The 17474-nt window shown below is 48.5% G+C and overlaps 1 protein-coding gene across 1 annotated transcript in view; it reads right to left on the reverse strand.

Annotated features, from left to right (window-relative positions):
- HORMAD1 (HORMA domain containing 1) overlaps window positions 1–17474 on the reverse strand; it is a 2731278-nt gene that overhangs the window by 2336545 nt on the left and 377259 nt on the right. Inside the window, exon 2 of the mRNA XM_069642620.1 lies at window positions 6135–6279. Coding sequence (XP_069498721.1) covers window positions 6135–6279 — 145 coding nt within the window. The remainder of the gene's footprint in view (window positions 1–6134; window positions 6280–17474) is intronic.

Below are 17474 nucleotides of genomic sequence, written 5' to 3' on the forward strand. Positions count from 1 at the left end.
TGGAGCACACCCAGTGCACGGGCCGTCTCCGTGTCCGTCTTGATCGCCTAAAGGGATTCATCAACCGCCTTGCCAAAAAGGTTGTTCCCATCGAAAGGCATGTCCAAAACCTTGGTCTGAACGTCCTGGTGGAAATCCATCGCCTTGAGCCATCCTCGTTGTCTCAGTCAAACGCTATTGCCCAACTGACGGAAACCGGTGTCGGCGATGTCCGTAGCCACCGTAATGGCGTGGTCCGAGGCAATCTCACCTTCCTGCAAGATTACCAGGGCCTCAGCCCTCTTGGCATCCGGAAGGAAGTCCAACAGAGGGGCGATCTTGAACCACAACTCCCTGTCGTAGCGGGCTACGATGGCCAGGGCGTTGGCCGCCTTGATGGTCGTCGCTGCAGATGAGATGACCCGTCGTCCCATCGCATCCAGCTTCCTACCCTCGCCGTCCGCAGGCGAAGTTGAAGTTGAGGCCGATGCCCCCCCCCCCTGCTTTCTTCTTGGCCGCTGCCGAAACGACCGAGTCCGGAGTAGATTGCGCCCTAAGGCACAAGGGGGCAGCGTCGGGGACCCGGTACTTCTTCTCGTACCGGTCCCTCTTCGCCGGAGCCGTGGCAGGGTTCTTGAGGAGGGCGAGCCCCTCATCCCAGATGTCATCAAGAAGCGGTACGGCGAGGTCCGTCTTCCTTTTAGCCTTGCGCTGTTGGTAAAGGAACCCCTCCTTCTTCTTTTCCTCAGGGCAGAGCTGGAAGAGCTCGGATGCCCTGGAAATCATTGCATGGAAGGATCCAATCTCGTCGGGCGGGGACGCCCGGGCAGGGGGCGACGGGGGACACGTCCCGTTGTCGCCTCCGTCGTCATCCGTACCCGTCGTAGTCGTGTCCATGCCTGTATCATCCCTGTGGGTAGTGGACAGGGGGGAAAGCAGAGAAGGCCGCAGAGGCGGGAGAGGAGGCCTAGGATGCATCCTCCTCCTCTTAAGTGGTGGGCTCTCCGAAGGTCCTGGCTCTGGTTCCTCCGTCGGTTCTGGCTCAGGCACCTACGTCGGGGGAAGTGGCAACCTAGTCCTTATCTCGGGGCATATGGACTGGATGGCTGACAAAATGGCCACCGAGGTGTCCTGCGGCGCCGGAAACGACGGGAGCGAGGGCTCTTCAGGAGCCTCGTCTGCGTCACCGTCGCCCTCGTCGTCGCCCTCGTCAGGATCCCTCCCGATGGGCTGGTCCTCCTCCACGACTTAGATGAGCTCCTCTTCAGAGGTCGTGTCCGTATCCACAACGGCCACCAACCCCTCCCCCACCCTTTCCAACGAGGACTTCGTGGGGGTCTTCTCGATGGGCCTGAAAGACGACTCCCTCCGCGGTGGCAGGGAGACACTGGTACCTGAGGGCGCCTCCACTGGTGTAGCCTCCACAGGCAGAGCCAAGGCCGCGGCGACATCCTCAATCGAGGTCTTAGCAGGGTGAATTAAGGCCAACATCACCTTCTGTACGCCTGGGGCCTTCACCTTGTGGGGAGGGCCCGAGCCTCGCTCCCCCTCTGCCGGAATCTTCGAGATCGACCGGGGCCTCTCCAGAAGCTTCGCTGGGTTCTCGGACTTCCTCTTACCCGAGCCAGAGCATTGGCTCGTGGTCGATGGCGCCGGGGAGGATGCGCCCTGCCTGGCAGCCAAGGAGCCTGACCGTTCGGCGCTCCCGGTGCCCGCGGACTCGCGGTGCTTAGCCTTTTGTTGGGCCCCCGTCGCCGGAGCACCCTCACAGGACTTAGAAGACCGCTCGGACTTCTTTTTCTTCTTCTCGACTGGCAGGCTCTAACCTTCCAGCCAGTTGGCGAGACGGAGGTGGCAATCCTTCATGGTCCGCTCCGACATGTTCCCACAAAACGCGCAATCCTTTTCCTTGTGCGTCTTGTCCTCATGGAGACAGTAGAGGCATAACAAATGCTCGTCCTCCTTGAAAACGTTCTGAAGCTGGCATCCAGGGCAGGTCCTGAACAGCTTCCCGGGCTTGAGCTCCCTTTCTCCTGGGCCATGTCCGGGGTAGGCCTCGGAACTTCTGGAATCCTCCAAAAGCGTAACTCGACGAAATCTTCACCCTTGAGGGGCGTAGAAACTCCGAAACAGATCCCCGTTGATCGGAAGTAGAAACGGTGGAGCTTGAGGCTCTATTTAACCGAATAAATGAGGAAATCGCCCGAAAAAAGTGCGAAAACGCAGCAAAAGCTCGAGAGCTAAGCACGAGGACTCCCAACACTTGAACGTGCGGTAAAAATCTGAGGATGGCTGCCAGGGGCGGGGCTTAGGGAGAGGGCAGTCATTGGCTGGGGGCAGTATGACCCAGAGACCAGTGATTGGTTACTACTGAGAAAGACAGATCAGAAACGAAACTGATACTGATTTTTTCTATACCGAGGATTCCCGGCCTGACGACGGGGAATATTCATGAGCATGTGAATCCATGCCAGACCCCATGCTGGAGAACTTGTCCTTCCCGAGGAACTTGTTCATGTTTCTCAAGTCCAAGATGGGTCTCAATCCTCCGTCCTTCTTTGGTATGAGTAAATATGGGGAATACCAACCCTTGTTCCTCTGCGCTACAGGTACATGTTCTATTGCCCCTTTCTGTCGCAGGGTTAAGACTTCCTGCAACAGGAGCGGGTCTGGATGTTTGATAGAGTTGTATCCCGGCGGGTAATTCTGAGGTTTCGTTTGAAAAGGAAGGCAGTAACCTTGGGATACTGTTTCCAGTGCCCAAACATCTGAAGTAATGCCCGCCATTCTTCCAGATGCTCCGAAATCCTGCCTCCCACTGGGGTCTTGTGGGTCAAAACCTCAGAGCGGCTTTGCGGCAGCAGCAGCCGAAGGGACAGTTGCCGTTGCTGTGGCAGATCTAGTACCTTTTCCTCACCCCGAGGACATTTACTTTTTCCCCTTTGACTGGCCTGCCCCCTTCCCTTTCCAAATGAGGAATAAAATCGAAAGGGACTACCCCTCCAGGAAGATGAGCCAGTGTAGGGGCGTGGTTGAGGTTGTTGTATAGCAGCACTGAGTGATTTTGCTGCAGCTTTGGCGGTCTGCAGCTTCTGCAAACATTCGTCTGCCTTGCTGCCGAACAACCTCGAGCCTTCAAATGGCATATTAAGAAGTCTTGCCTGCACATCCGGTGCAAAGCCTGACTTCCTCAGCCACGCAAATCTACGTAGCACCGTACTAGACGCCATGGACCTACTGATACTGTCAGCCGTGTCCAAACCTGATTGAAGGCCTTCCCCTGAAGCCTCCTTTCCACCCCTTACTATGGACAGGAAACCTTCAGGGATATGTTCAGCTGCCGCTGTCATACAGTCCCACAGGGTGTACGTAAGGGTGCAAGTTACATTGGTGGATTTGAATGCCATGCTACCTGACGAAAAAATCTTTTGGGACCATGCATTGATCTTCTTATCATCCCTATCTAGGGGAATTGTAGGATATGCCGCATTCCTAGTAGAAGTAGCTGCTTGAACTACAAGACTCTCAGGTGATGGGTGTTTACTCAAATATTCAGGATCTGAAGAACAGGGCCTGTATTTTGAAACGTATTTTTAATGTACTGCCGGAGTAGACTCAGGGTTTTTCCAGCAGTGTTCACCTTCCTTTGTAGAGCTACGTGAAAAGGAAGTATGGGATCTTGTGAGGTCATATCATCCTCCTGCTAAATAGGTAAATTTCTGCTCCACCCCATAAATTCAGTTACCCTGTTCATTAACTTTCTATATCCTGCATCAGCATGCTCAGCCGGGTCAGGCTTTTCAAATTCATATTCTGGAGATGGGTCCAGACCATTGCTGTCTGCAAGCACTCATATAAGTCTGCCATTTTAGATTGAGGGTCAATCAACTCCTCAGGGACCTGTTTTGTCCCACATTTCAGGTGAAACATCTCCTGATGAACCTCCCTCATAAATGGAGGACATGGTTCTAAAGAAATCCTGCCTACTTTCAGGGTGAAATAATTTCTCAGGTGGCATAGATTTCGACACATAAGTCAATTTTGCAACAGGAATGAGCGAAAACGTCAACAAGGGTGTCAATGGCGTCGACGTTATAGGCATCGCCTTCGATACCGTTGAGGTAACCTTCGATACTTTCGAAGAAATTGTTAACACCATCGAAGGAATTATTGAAGCCGTCAACACCGTCGAAGGAGCCTTCGACACCGTTGGCTGTGTACTCGACGTAATCCTTTTGGAATGGTTTGTCGACACCCTGTGCTCGATCACCTTCGATAGAGGCTTCGAGGAAGTCTTCAACGAGGATTTTGATGGCGGATGAGTATTCAACGCCATTATATCGAGTACTACCCCCGATTATTGCACCGGTAGGTGTTTTTTATGAGGAGTTGGGGAATATTCCCTGGACGCCCACCTCAACGATTTCTCAGTGGATGTTCTTGTCTTAGATCTTTCCCTGTCGGGGCATGGCCTTCGCTAGACTTTTTTGAGGGGTCTGGGCCGCATTCCCAAAAATCTTTAGCATAGATGTTCTGAAGGCTTCCCACTTTCTTGGGAAATCATGTGTTGACGGACATGTGATAACTTCGTCAGACGATGTCGAGGAAGAGGAAGAGGGAGACGGGTGTCGTCTTTTCTTAGACTTTTTTGAGGAAGAAGAAGAGAACTTCCTGGATCTACTCCTCGACCTAACTTTTTGGGTTTGTGACGTTTTAAAGAAGACTCGGCTGAGTCTCTTTTTTCCCCTAAGAAAACTTCAAGGACTCCTCCCCCACCGCCAGTTTACCTCTCGGTTCCTTTAACGCTTTATGGGCCATCGACTGACAGGAACCGCACTCGTCTATACGGTGGTCGGAACTGAGGCACCAGAGGCAATTTCGATGGGGGTCAGTCAGCGACATCTTCCTCCCACATTTCTGGCATTTTTTAATCAAGTCTTCGGTGTGGAACGATTTGATGAAGAAGACATTTTCACAAACTGAAGTGCTGTTTTCTCGATCCAAAGCGAAGCTAACGGAAAAACAGAACTGAGGCCAACGGGCGCGCTACAGGTATTTATACAGCGGATGACGTCGGCGCTCGACGGATGCCGCCGAGGGACATCGACGCCGCAGCCTTGAGTGGAGCGCCCTCTGGCGGAGAGAAATGTATTTCCGAAGCAGCAAGGCTGAAGGTAAGGATATATCTAAGATGAGGAATACGTGGGAGGACACAATCCATTCGAAATAAATAGTCACACATAATTTCCACAAAAATGTTCAAAGTATATCATACTCCCTACGCTTGGGGCAGCAAGTTCTAAAATCTTTTGTATTATATTAAAACAGCACTTTTACTAACCCCTTGTTTTGCACACGCTATGTATGATTGGTTGTTATGTGTTTTTTAGAAGTAACAAATCAGAAGAATGTGTATGTGTTGAAAAACAATAAATATTAACAATAAAATTACATATATGTTTCTAGTGAAATAGTCTGGAGTTGTCAATATACATTAATAGGAGTACAAAAAGCTGTAGGGTTCACAAGTTTACTGTTTTTTGAAATCACAACATGAATGGGAGGAGAGGGTAGTGTGTGTTCCTTGATGTCTGCAGAGTTGACAAAAGCTCCCCTTGACAAGTATAAGGACTTTCTATACCCATGGAAATGGAACTCGTGGGTTCTACAAAGGGGTTTACTAAGTTCGGGGTCTCTCCCTGAAGGTCTGGTCCCGTAATTGACTCATTACAGTCTTGGGATATCAGAGGTAGTTAGTATGTACTTCGGAGGCTATTTGCTGGTTTAGGTTTACACCTCTGTTTTCTTCAGCATTGCTCTTCCAAGCTCCTCTTCCTTGAAGCTCAAGCACATTCCCCAGAATTCGGACCCTTCTGGGCTTCTCTTTACTGGCCAGCCAGTGGCGGAGCCTGTCGAGATAAGGCTTGCTTAACTGGGGCCAAGGGTTCCCCTGTGTACTACATTATGGCCTAAATTACAAAGCCGTGATATCTCTCTGCCCCCAGGTCACTCCAGTTCCATTATCCAGCCCCCCCAGCATATGACCGTCATAGATTCTAAACGGCGGCATGTTGTTCAAAATCCTGAATGAGCTGCAGTAAGAATTAACAAGAAAAGCTGTAAATATTCAACTGGGAGAAATTATTCCAAATTACCGTCTAAATATCTACTTCCATAGGCACATTCCGGAAACAATCCTCTTAGATATGTAATGCAGGATACTGAAACTGCTAGGAGTCTTTTGACTAAAACTAAAGACTGCTGATGTGTAGACACTTTATTAGGGAATGTCACTGCACTCTGAAATGAAAGATACAAATAAAATATGTTTTAATGCTAAAATACAGGCTGCATTTCTAATTATCAAACAATATACTAGTGTTGAAAACAAACATAGAATAAGAGAAGAGGTGATAACGCTACAAAATGGAAACATTGTTTACCTGTGACAAATATCCTCCCCAGGATTACTATATCAACATTTCCTGCAGCTTTGTTGAGAACACTTTAAAACATAATAAAAAGGAAAAGTTGCTTACTTGTAATCCAAGTTCTCCATAATGAGAGTCTTCATTAATATTCATGTACACTTCAATATTCCCACCTGCTGGCAGGTTTTAAGCATGCATTTTCATAAAGAGTATACCCAAACCTCAACAAAGAGTATACCCAGAACAGCAATGAAATTGTCAACAACTGGGACACAAACAAAGCCAGAAAACAAAATTACAGCTGGACTCCGGACATTGGAAGCAACCCAAAACTGGATTGATACATTGACAGCTCCAGATAGAGCAACATGCGCCATGCATGACACCTCCAGAAAGATGTGCTATAAATTCTCTGAACAGCAACAAGAGTATTAAAATCAAACCAGCAGACAAATGAGGAGCAGTTGTAATGAACACCTCATAGTATGTGCAGAAGGAGTACAGGCAACTTTCTGACACAAGATATTACAAAAAGCTGCAGAAAGACCCGATGGAACAATAAAAAAGATAACTCAATAAGACCATGAGGAAACCTCAGACTGACTTCCAGCAACACATTCAGGTCCTCGTACCAGATAACCTAATACCTGGTACTTTCTACATGCTGCCAAAAATACACAAAGAAAACAACCCTGAATGCTGGGTCAGACACTGCACATCTTGAAACCACTGCTAAGAGAGACACCCAGCTGAATCTAGGACACCACTTATCTACTTAACAAACAGGATGATATAGGCCCCCTTGCAAGGGGAACATTACTGGCAACCATGAATGTGGAGTCACACTACAAAAACATTCCCCACATTGATGGCACTGAGGAATGTAAGAATGCTCTTGGTGATCAAAACCCACTTGCTGACACTATAGGCAAGTGCATAGAATACATCCTGACCCACAACTATTTCACGTTTGATACTGATACTTAGCTCGAAATGATGGGTACGGCCATTGGCACTCAAATGGGGCAGCAGTATGCAAATGTATTCATGGCACAATTAGAGACGGATTTCCTTGGCACCTGTGACTGTAGACCTTTGAGATACCTGTGCTACATCGATGACATCCTCCTGATCTGGACTGCTGGGGAACAGGACCTCCTAAACTTTCACAGAAGATTTAATGAATTCCATGCAACCATCAAACTCCACTATTCTCCTGAAAGAGTACATTTCCTCGACACCACCATAACAATAAAAGATGGCCAACTTCAGAACACACTATATCGTAAACCAACTGACCGTGCCAGCTACTTGAAGTGTGACAGCTTCAACCCAGTGCACACAAAACATGCTACAATATTCAGCCAAGCATTAAGATACAATTGAATATGCTCAGACACAAGAGACTGGAATAATTAAAAAAATAAGACATTGAGATCAGACTTCATAAACCATGGATAAAACCACATAATTATGGACAGTCAGATTCACAGGGCAACAGGGATACCCCGGATCAAGCTCTTAGAATACAGAGTGAATACAAACCCAGGTGCCACTGGTAGTGACATACAATCCAGAAATCCAGAGCTGGAATAACTCCTAGAGATTGCTAAGGAACTCCAACTCATCCTGCAACAAGAAGAACAACCGAGTGAAATCTTTCCTGAGATGCCCCGCCCTTCTTTCAGACAACCAGCTAATCTGAAGGGAATGATGGTCAGAAGCAAACTATACACAAATAGCACAGATTATGGAACTATGCCTTGCTGAAACAAAAGATGCCCAACCTGCTCACATATCAACATTTCAGACACAATCAAGATATCCCACACAGGGCAGGACCAGAAAATTATGGGACGGTTTACATGTGCATCCAGCAATATTGTTTACTATATTATGTCCATGAAATGTCACGGATGTGACTACTATGTTGGGGAACCTAGTCAACCACTACATAAACACATGAACCTCCATCGTTAAAGCGTCAAGCGATGTACTAACGAGAGTCCAGTGGGTGAGCATTTTTCAAAAGCTAATCATACCCTTGAGGTCTCCAAATTGCTGTACTTTGGGGTACCTTCGGGACCGACAAAGCCAGAAAACCAAATGCATTCATATTTTCAATACCTGGCAGGGGGCTTGGACAGACATTGCGGTTTCATGAGTCACTATTCCAGCTAACGGATTTTCACTTTTTCCACACATGGAGATACAGGGATCACAACATCCAGACCTGATGTTTTCCATCATTATTTCCAAAGCTGTTCACAGACATTCAACTGGTACTGCACCAGCCCCACCAGTCTCTCTAAGGCAATTCATTGTTGCTAGACGCCTTCCAACCCAGCCCCATCTGCCCTCAAATGCCCAAGCCCAAAAGCTTCCCAGAGACTTGTTGTCAGGGCCCTTGTCCCTAGTTTAACCCCACCCTTTTCTCTTAATTGTGATATAACACAATCCTGATATGGTATTTTCCACAAAGTTACGACACTGGGTTCCACGGCTCACAAGCCTAAAATATACTGGCTGAATATCTTTTAGACTTCTAGAGGCAGAGCATTGGTTCTGGTACCTGGTGGAACCTTGTTGGTATCTACCCTCAGATTGGAATGGGGTTGAAGAGGGCGCTTGACCCTGGAACGACCTGCTGTATGACCTGTACTTGGAGCTGGCACCTCGAAAGGAGCAAAAAGGACGGTGGTTCTTGTCCTTGAATGAGCTAATCGCCCTAGCAGTGTCCATGTCAGCTTTGATGCCTTTCATATGATCATCTATTTTCTTGCCAAATAGGTCTTGCCCATCAAATGGCATGTCTAGGATCTGAGCCTGTACCTCTGGCCTGAAACTTGTTGCCTTCATCCAGACTTGGCGTCTCAATACTGTGCTGTGTGCCATTTGTCTGAAACCTCAGTGGACGGTACAAAGGTGTCGATCATGTGGTTCGAGACGGCTTCACCGTCTATGATAATGGCTTTGGCTTCTTCTTAAACTCCTCTGGGAGGTGTTTAGTGAGACAGGACATACAGAGCCATAATTCTCTTTCCAGCCTTGCCATCATGGCCATTGTGTAACTGGCCCGCACCGTCAACGATGCTGCTGTTGAGACCTTACGGCTTATCGCTTCTAGTTTACGTCCCTCCTGATCAGGAAAGGCTGGGTTTTGCAATATTTTCCTTGTCGCCATCGTGATGAAAGAGTCAGGTTTAGGATGGCTTCTGAGACATAATGGAGCCGTGTCTGGGGCTTTGTACTTTTTCTCCGGTGTAGCTATCAGAGCCGGAGTAGAAAGAGGAGTGGCAGGATATTTTCACCCGTGTCTCAAATAGTCTCTAATATTGGTATTGCAGTGATATTGCAGCATCTTTTGACTCTGTGCTCATAGAGGACTGAGGCTTTCTCCTCTGTGGTGACTTGTATTTTGAAGATCTCTGCTGACTTTGCCATGATGGAGTGAAAAGATATGATATTGTCGGGAGGTGAGGATCTCCCTGTTGAGTCACGTTTCTTCTGCTTCTCGATGACAGTAGAATCCTACTCGTCAGGGTCTGTGTCTGTGGTGTCCTGAGGCAGTTCACCCTGTTCCGGCTCATCGTCATGACTTTCGGGGTCGGAAAAACCCCCAAGTGGATCATCAGGTTCCCCAGCGTTGTCTACAATGTCATCCGGACATTCTGAGGCTGTAACGAATGAAGGCACATTACACCCTTTTGACCTTTTAGGTGAAGACCTTGGAGAAGATGGAGAGCGTCTTCTTTTGTGAGACCTGGGTGATCCGCCATAGTGTGAGCATTGCCCTTGGTGGCTGGTGACTGATGAAAACCTTGCAGGGGATGGAGAGCGTCTTCTTTTTTGAGACCTGAGTGATCCACCATAATGTATGGTGAAGTTTGCCAAGGCGGCGGTGACTGATGTGGAGTACGATCTGTAGGAGACCTGTTTCCAATGCGAGGCACCAGTGATGTGCCTCACGAAGGTTCGCTTACAGGAACTGTGTGAGTCATCAGGTGCCTTGCCCTTTTTCTCCTTTAGAACTCATCCATAATTCTGCACATCGACTGCAGTAAAGTAGTGTCGAAAGGGTCTGTCACATCTTCCATTGCCGGTTGCCAGTGTAGACTGTGCTCTTTAGGTTGTACTGGCCGTTTTTCCACCCCCTCTTAGAACACCTCCTGCAATATGATGTCAGGAAGTTCGTTCCTCTCCATTATAGATGATAGAGGGATAGCACCTTCTAAGCTGTGGTGTATGCACGGTCATAGCTTCCTCTGGCTGTGGAAAAGACTCATCGATGACGTCTGGCGATGTTGGGTGAATCGAAAATGTTTTTCCCTGTTCTTGGGGGCTTGTTGATGTTTTTTCTGTTAACGATGACGGGTCCTTCATCGACAAGTGCTTTCGCCAGTGCTCTTCGTCGACAGTTGTTTTGTCGACGACAATGTCTTTGTCAACAAGGTAGTTGGTTTGACGGTGGGCGACGGTTTATCTGTCGACGATGGGACAGTTTTAGTAGACGGCGAGGTTAGTTTATTCGTGGACGGTGTCCCTGTGGATGGCCGTTTCACTGACAAAGGGGAAGAAAAGGAGGAACCTTTACCTTTATGTAGTTCTCATTCCAGCAGACCTTTAGATACAGGTTCAGTTGAGGATTTCCCAATCCTCACCTTGCCCTTGGATGGCAGAGAGTCTGCTCTGTCCACTGAAGAAGCTCTCCTCTTTGGAGCTTGCTTCAGCGGATGCCTGGAGGAAGTTGAAGGCGCAGTCTTGCTGGATTCCTCATCAGATTATATTTTTCTGCTCTCCAGGTGAAGTAGTAGTCTCCTATGCCTGTCCTTCAGAGTCTTCCTGGAAAAGGTTTGACATATTTTACAAGTCTGGATATTATGTGGATAAAGTCAATAGATGCAGAGGTGTGGGGGTCTCTGATGAAGATTACCTTTTTACCACACCTGGATCAGTCCCTGAAAAGTGAGGTCTTCTTTTTGACAGCTTTTACTTGGGTCTCAGCCATGAGGTGAGAGTAGGCAGCATAAAAATACAACGTTTTTAGGTGGCAAAAGGTGGAAACCTGAGCTCAAAGGGTTGAACCAGGCCGCCTCAGTGATAGGGAAGCTAAAAAAGCTTAAAGTAAGACAAACATGGCTAGAATTAGTATGGAAAAAACAAATTTGCTCAGAGAGCTGAAGAGGATTCCCCGTTCAGTAGACACAGTGAAAATTCTCAAGATGGCTGACTGGGGTGGAGCCTAAGCCCTGCCACCTCATTGGTTGGGACATAAAGGACCAAAAGAGGTGGAGGTACTCTACAAGTGAAGGGCCACAGGCCCTAGAGGGCTCCATGGGTGTAGCTTTTCTTCCTAAGGAAGACGTTTTATATTATTATTTAAATTACTGAGGATTCCCAGTCTGATGACAGGGAATATTCAAGGATGTGAATCTATGAAAGATCCAATGCTGGAGAAATATATTTAGGGTTTCCTGTTTTTGGGGTTTATTTTTTTGTAATTCTGGTGGTGTTTTTCCAGTGTTTTCAAAAAGTTTCAGAATCTGTGTTTATTATTGTTTTCCCGTTTGCTCCCTTAAAAAATAAAATCCAGGACAACTGTTTTTTCCAGTGTTAACACACAAATATTCATTCACTGTTTCTGGTTAAAACCTACAAGGTTTTCAAACGTTTGTTTTGCTTTGGACATTTGAGGGTGAAATTGTGAATACATGTAGCCTATGTTTTTTCCAAATGTTGGTCTCCAGTTTTTTTTCTGTGGCCTTGCACGCTGCCCCCTCCTCAACCCACATGGGATTGCACAGAGAGGGATGTTTTGCATTATGACAATATAGTATGCCAAGAGTACGGCAAGAAGCACTGTTTAAAAATCTGCTATTATAGAATAAGTAACAAAGGTTTGTGGCGACTCCATTGACAAACATCTCCTCAAATAGGCTCCTGTCCTTGCTTGGCGCAATCTAAAACGATGCTACTGCTACATAAAATAATAATAGCCAGGGGAAGCAAGTGCATCCTTCTGCTCTCTTTGGTCAGTTAAATGAACCCTTAATACAGCGCTACTAGTTTGTTAATAATGCGAAACAAAGCGTTCCAAGTTTCAGAGCTGGTTAATTTAGCAGGTTCAGCGCTAACTGCAGAGATCCATGGGCACTACCTGCGGGTGTAGATCTATACCCAGGCAGTTTGCATTAGTTCTAGTTAGATGCAAGCACCCATCTTAAGAACCAAATAGCCCTTCATTTTGTTATGTGGTTTAATTTATGTTCCCAAACTGAAAAGGTTTCTAAAGTGAACTGTGTTTGAAAATATGACATCCTACGTCCTGTCCTGGTGTGTGATAGATCGAAGGGAGTGCTTGTGTATGTGGTTACTAGGCCAGTGCAGGGTCCTGTGATTTCAGTGGAAAAAGATTGCAAAATAGTACCCAACTATGGACCTCAAAAGCTTTCCATGGGGTAAACCCATGGTATCTCGCAAGTGTCCCTATAAACTACCCAAGCTCCATCTCTTTGCTGCAGGTTGCAAAGTCTGTGGACCGAGAAAGGCGCCATGGTAGCTATGCAGAACACTCTCAGTCTGGTATATACATGTAAAATAGATTTCCCGTAGGCACTTTTTATGTCCTAGTAGCAAAGTTCCAAATAGTTTGCATGTATAGATTGTGCGCATGTGCTGTAACAATTAAGTTTGGTGAGATTTGCCTCACATGTACACTTTAGAACCTGTGTTTTGTGAACACTCAAGTGAAAAGGAACAGGGTAATTCCCGATCCCGTTCGTCCACTCTCCGTTGTGACACAGAGCTGCACACATGCACAATGGACACAACACTATCAGGTGAGCGCTAGACTGACTTAGCTAATGGTGAACAGATCTGGTGCCTTTATCTCTTTAGGATTTTCTCAGGCACCAGGCCGCCAAGCTGAACGATTGTGGGGAGGGGTGCCACAGCTGCTTATCACTCTGGTGAAGCTGGTCGGGGACCAGTGGAAGCTTGAGCGGTGGTCACACCGATAGATGCTGAAGGTCTGAAAACCAAAACCTGGCCGGCCACCAAGGGGCTATGAACAGCAGGGAGCAATTCACTGTGTTCTTTAGCTTGCAAAGCGCCCGATGGATCAGAGGAAGAGGCGGAAAAGCGTAGGCCTTCATGTTGTGCCATGGAATTTCGAGAGCATCCCCCAGTGAGGAGGCTCTGAGCCCGTTCCTGGAGGCATACAGGGAAAGCTTCCTGTTTGTAGATGTCGCAAAGAGGTCCACTTCTGGAGTGCCCCAACAGTGAAAAATATCCGAGAGGATCTCCGTGTTCAGTTCCCACTCTTAGCTGACAATTGCTCGTCGGCTGAGGGCAACTGCAGTGACGTTCAGCTGGCCCGGAACGTGTACTGCTACCAGCCAGATACCATGCTGAATGGCCCATTCCCAAATCTGAATGCCAAGATCCACACGAGGAGGAGACCTGGAACCCCCCTGCTTGTTGATATAGAACATGGATACTGCATTGTCCGTGCGGACACGGATCACCTTGTTGACAATGCCTGGTTTGAACGCTTTCAGTGCCAAGAATATCGCCAGGAGCTCCAGATAATTTATATGAAGCTGTTTGTCCTGTGGCAACCAAAGATTGAAACTTGAAGATGATCCAGCGTCGTACCCCAACCCAGAAGGGAGGAATCCGTTGTGACAGTCAATAGTGGGCAAGGGTCCTGAGATTGCTGAGAGACGACCACCACAAGACGTCCGTCCTCATGTAAGGTGGAACCAGTATCATTTTGGCTTCTGGATCCACTGCTTGAAGCCATGAGCATCCGAAAAGCCATCGGCGTCCGCCTCATCTTGAGACAAGCAAGAGGAAGAGCCAGCACGCACTAAGCCATGAGGCCCAGAAGTCTCTGGAACCACCAGGCCGACATGCTTTCCGACTGCATAAACACCTGACACGTGGCGGACAGATCCGCCATTCTGTCCCCGTCAGGTACACTCTGCAATCGATCGTGTTTCAACAAAAACCCAGGAAAATCAAGTCCTGAGAGACCGTCATTGAGGATTTCCGCCAGTTCACCGACAGCCCAAGGTGGAACAGGAGCTGGAGGAGAGACTGATGGTTGCTCTAGGCTTTTAGTGGACAAGCACTGCGCAGCAGCCTATCGTCCAAATATGGATACACATGGATACCCTGTAGCCAAGATAAGCTGCGATGACCGACATCATCTTCGTAAAGACAAGCTGAGACCAAGCGGGAGCACACAAAACTGGACATGCTCCTCCCCCCATGGAAAACCGTAGGTATTTCCGATACGGGCTCCAAATGAGGATATGCATATAAGCATCCTGAAGGTCCACCACGCTGAGCCAGTCGCCCTTCTGTAGAGAGGACTTTATCTGACCAGGAGTGATTATCTTGAATTTCTCTAGGGGGAGAGAAAGGTTGAACTGGGAAAGGTCTAGGATGGTGCGCAGGCCAGCCTGGTTGGGTTTGGGCACCGTGAACAGATGGGAGTAGAAGCCCTCCCCTCGCTCCCCTAGGGGAACGGGTTCCACCGTCTTGAGATCCAGAAGCTTCCGGACTTTGGCTCTGAGGGAGGGCATCCCCGACTGCTGGAAGGGAGGATTGATGGGTGGGGTAGGGGGAAGGGGCAAGCGGAAGCCCGCCCAAGCGATGGACAAGACCCACCGGTCCTCGGTGATGGTCTGCCACGCCTCCCAATGAGACGCAATGCGCCCTCCCATCGGGGTCTCATGCGAGCACCGAAAACTCTAATTTAGCGGGCTTCTCAGAGACGAGACCCCCAGATCCTGAGGAGGAGGCAGAGGAGCGAGAGAAAAACCAGCCTCGCTGCTGACACCGACATGAGTTTCCAGCTGGAGGATCGACTCTCTGTGTCTTTCGATCTAGAACCCCCCGAAATCCAGAGGAAGACTGAGGCTGCGAGGGTGTTCTCTGAGCCGCTCAAAGGTGGTTTTACCAGAACGGACAAAGACTTGGCCGTCTGAGTGCTGTCCTTAGTTTTAGTCAGCTCTACATCCGTTGACGAATGGAACAGTTCTTTGCCGTCAAAAGCCAGGTACAGAACTTTATCCTGAACCTCCTTAGAAAACTTTGTGGCATGAAGCCAAGCCTGACGAGAGGTGCCCATGCCAAGCATAAGGCCCCGAGCCGAGGTGTCGACATGATGCGCCGCAGCCTCAAGGATATCCTGCGCCAGGACACTGGCATTTGACAAGTCAGCCTTAAAATCGTCCAGCTTGTCCGTAGGAATGAACTCCTCAAATTTCGACAGACCTTTCCACATTTTCATATTCAACCCTGCTAATATGAGCTCTGCATTCGCCTGGCGCAACTGCAGGGCCGAATTAGCAAAGATCTTCCTCCCCAAAGAGTCAAGCAGCTGGTCCTCTTTGGCCAGAACCTGAGCCATCACTGCAGATGATGCCGAAGCCGGTCTGGATTGTAGCGTGGCGGCGCCACCACTGTAGAGGAAGGAAGCGGGCAAGACGCTAAGGCTACTTCCTCCGAAGTATGAAGCCTATAACGAGCGTCAATCTTTTTGTTAACGTGCAGTCCAAAGTGTGGCTTATCCCAGACCTTGCGGACCTCGGCCAAAACGTCCTTCTGGAAGAACAAGCCGGTGCGCTCCTTGTCTATTGGAGACAAGGGCGGCAGAGGCAGAAGGGCTGGAGGTGGGCCAACTCGTAGAGGTGGGACAGCTGTCGGAACAACCAGTGCTGCGACTGGGAACCGTCGGCCCAGAATTCGGCCCTGGAGGGCAGATTTCCTTAAAAAGATCTCTGAAATATTCCTTCATGGGATCGGAGTGCATGAGGTTCTGAAATTTTTCAAAGAAGGCATCCTCTGCCGAAGGGTTAGGCAGAAGGAAGCAACTCATGAGAGGAGTAGCTCCAGGGCGCAAGGGAGAGGGCTGCCAAGAGGGGCCCTCACCAGCCGGGTTGACATAGATCAATGGTGCAGACGCTGCAGGGAGCGAGACTGAGTGCTGTAATGGCATCCGAACGTTCCAGTCATAAACTGGACGAAACGGTGCACAAGGAAAACGATGTTCACCTCAGAAAAATGCTCCCAGCGCCCAAGGCCGATGGCGTAGGTGTAAGGGAAGAGTCCAAAATGGCCGTCGTAGTTTGCGTGGGAACGGGCGCCCATTTGTCAATGCCTGAGGAGAACTGTGTCACATGTGTGAGTGAGGCAGGGGTCTCCACAGACAGGTCAGGGTCTTGACTTTAGCCTTGGCACAAGGAACCTCGGCAGAGCCGGCACTGTGTGGCCTAGGATGTTTCTGAGACATACTAATAGCCAAATTAGCCTCTGAAAGAGGAACCTCAGCCATGCTGGTAACACAGGAATTACAGTTAAGAAAATCTAACTGAAATGGCATAGACGGACTACCACGTGACCGCTAAGCCGGAGCAGGACAGAAGGACACTGGAAGGAAAAAATCTTCCGAAATGCAAGTGCGTCCAGTCCCGAATGTGCGGAGAAAAGGACTGATGGGCGATGCGCTGGGCGGAGCTAAGGAAGGCAGGGTTACAGCCGCGAGCGGTACCCCACGTAAAAAGAGAGGAAGGACACATTTTTGGAAAATGTGATGCTTTTTACAAAGTGCTCCGGTTCCGTCCAACAGGACGGAGGAATGTCCCATAAGTATGGAGGAAAGGGGACGGGACGTAGGAGTAAGAGGGGGGCTGTGTTGTAGAGGCAGCAGTGAGTGGTGGAGAGTATCTTAAATTCAATGTGTGCTTTGATGGGAAACCAGTGGGCTTTGAGTCTGATTTGGGAGATTTTCTTTGAGCGTTTGAGGCACCAAACTGCTCCGAGGGCGTTATTCTGTGTGAGTTGTAGTTTATTGAGATTCTTGATGGAAGTCCCTACTAGGATGGCATTGCAGTAGTCAAGTTTGCTGCCAACGGTTGCTCTAGCAAGAGTGAGGCAGTTGCTAAGGGTGAGGAATTTTCTAGAGAGATTGAGGAGTTTAGTGGAGTATGCGATGGAGGAGGCCATTGCTTTCACATGTTTGTTCAGGTTGAGTTCAGCATCTAGGTAGACGCC

This window comes from Ambystoma mexicanum, chromosome 1p, assembly GCF_040938575.1.
Source record: "Ambystoma mexicanum isolate Mex_15411 chromosome 1p, UKY_AmexF1_1, whole genome shotgun sequence".
In the NCBI taxonomy this organism is placed as follows: Eukaryota; Metazoa; Chordata; class Amphibia; order Caudata; family Ambystomatidae; genus Ambystoma; species Ambystoma mexicanum.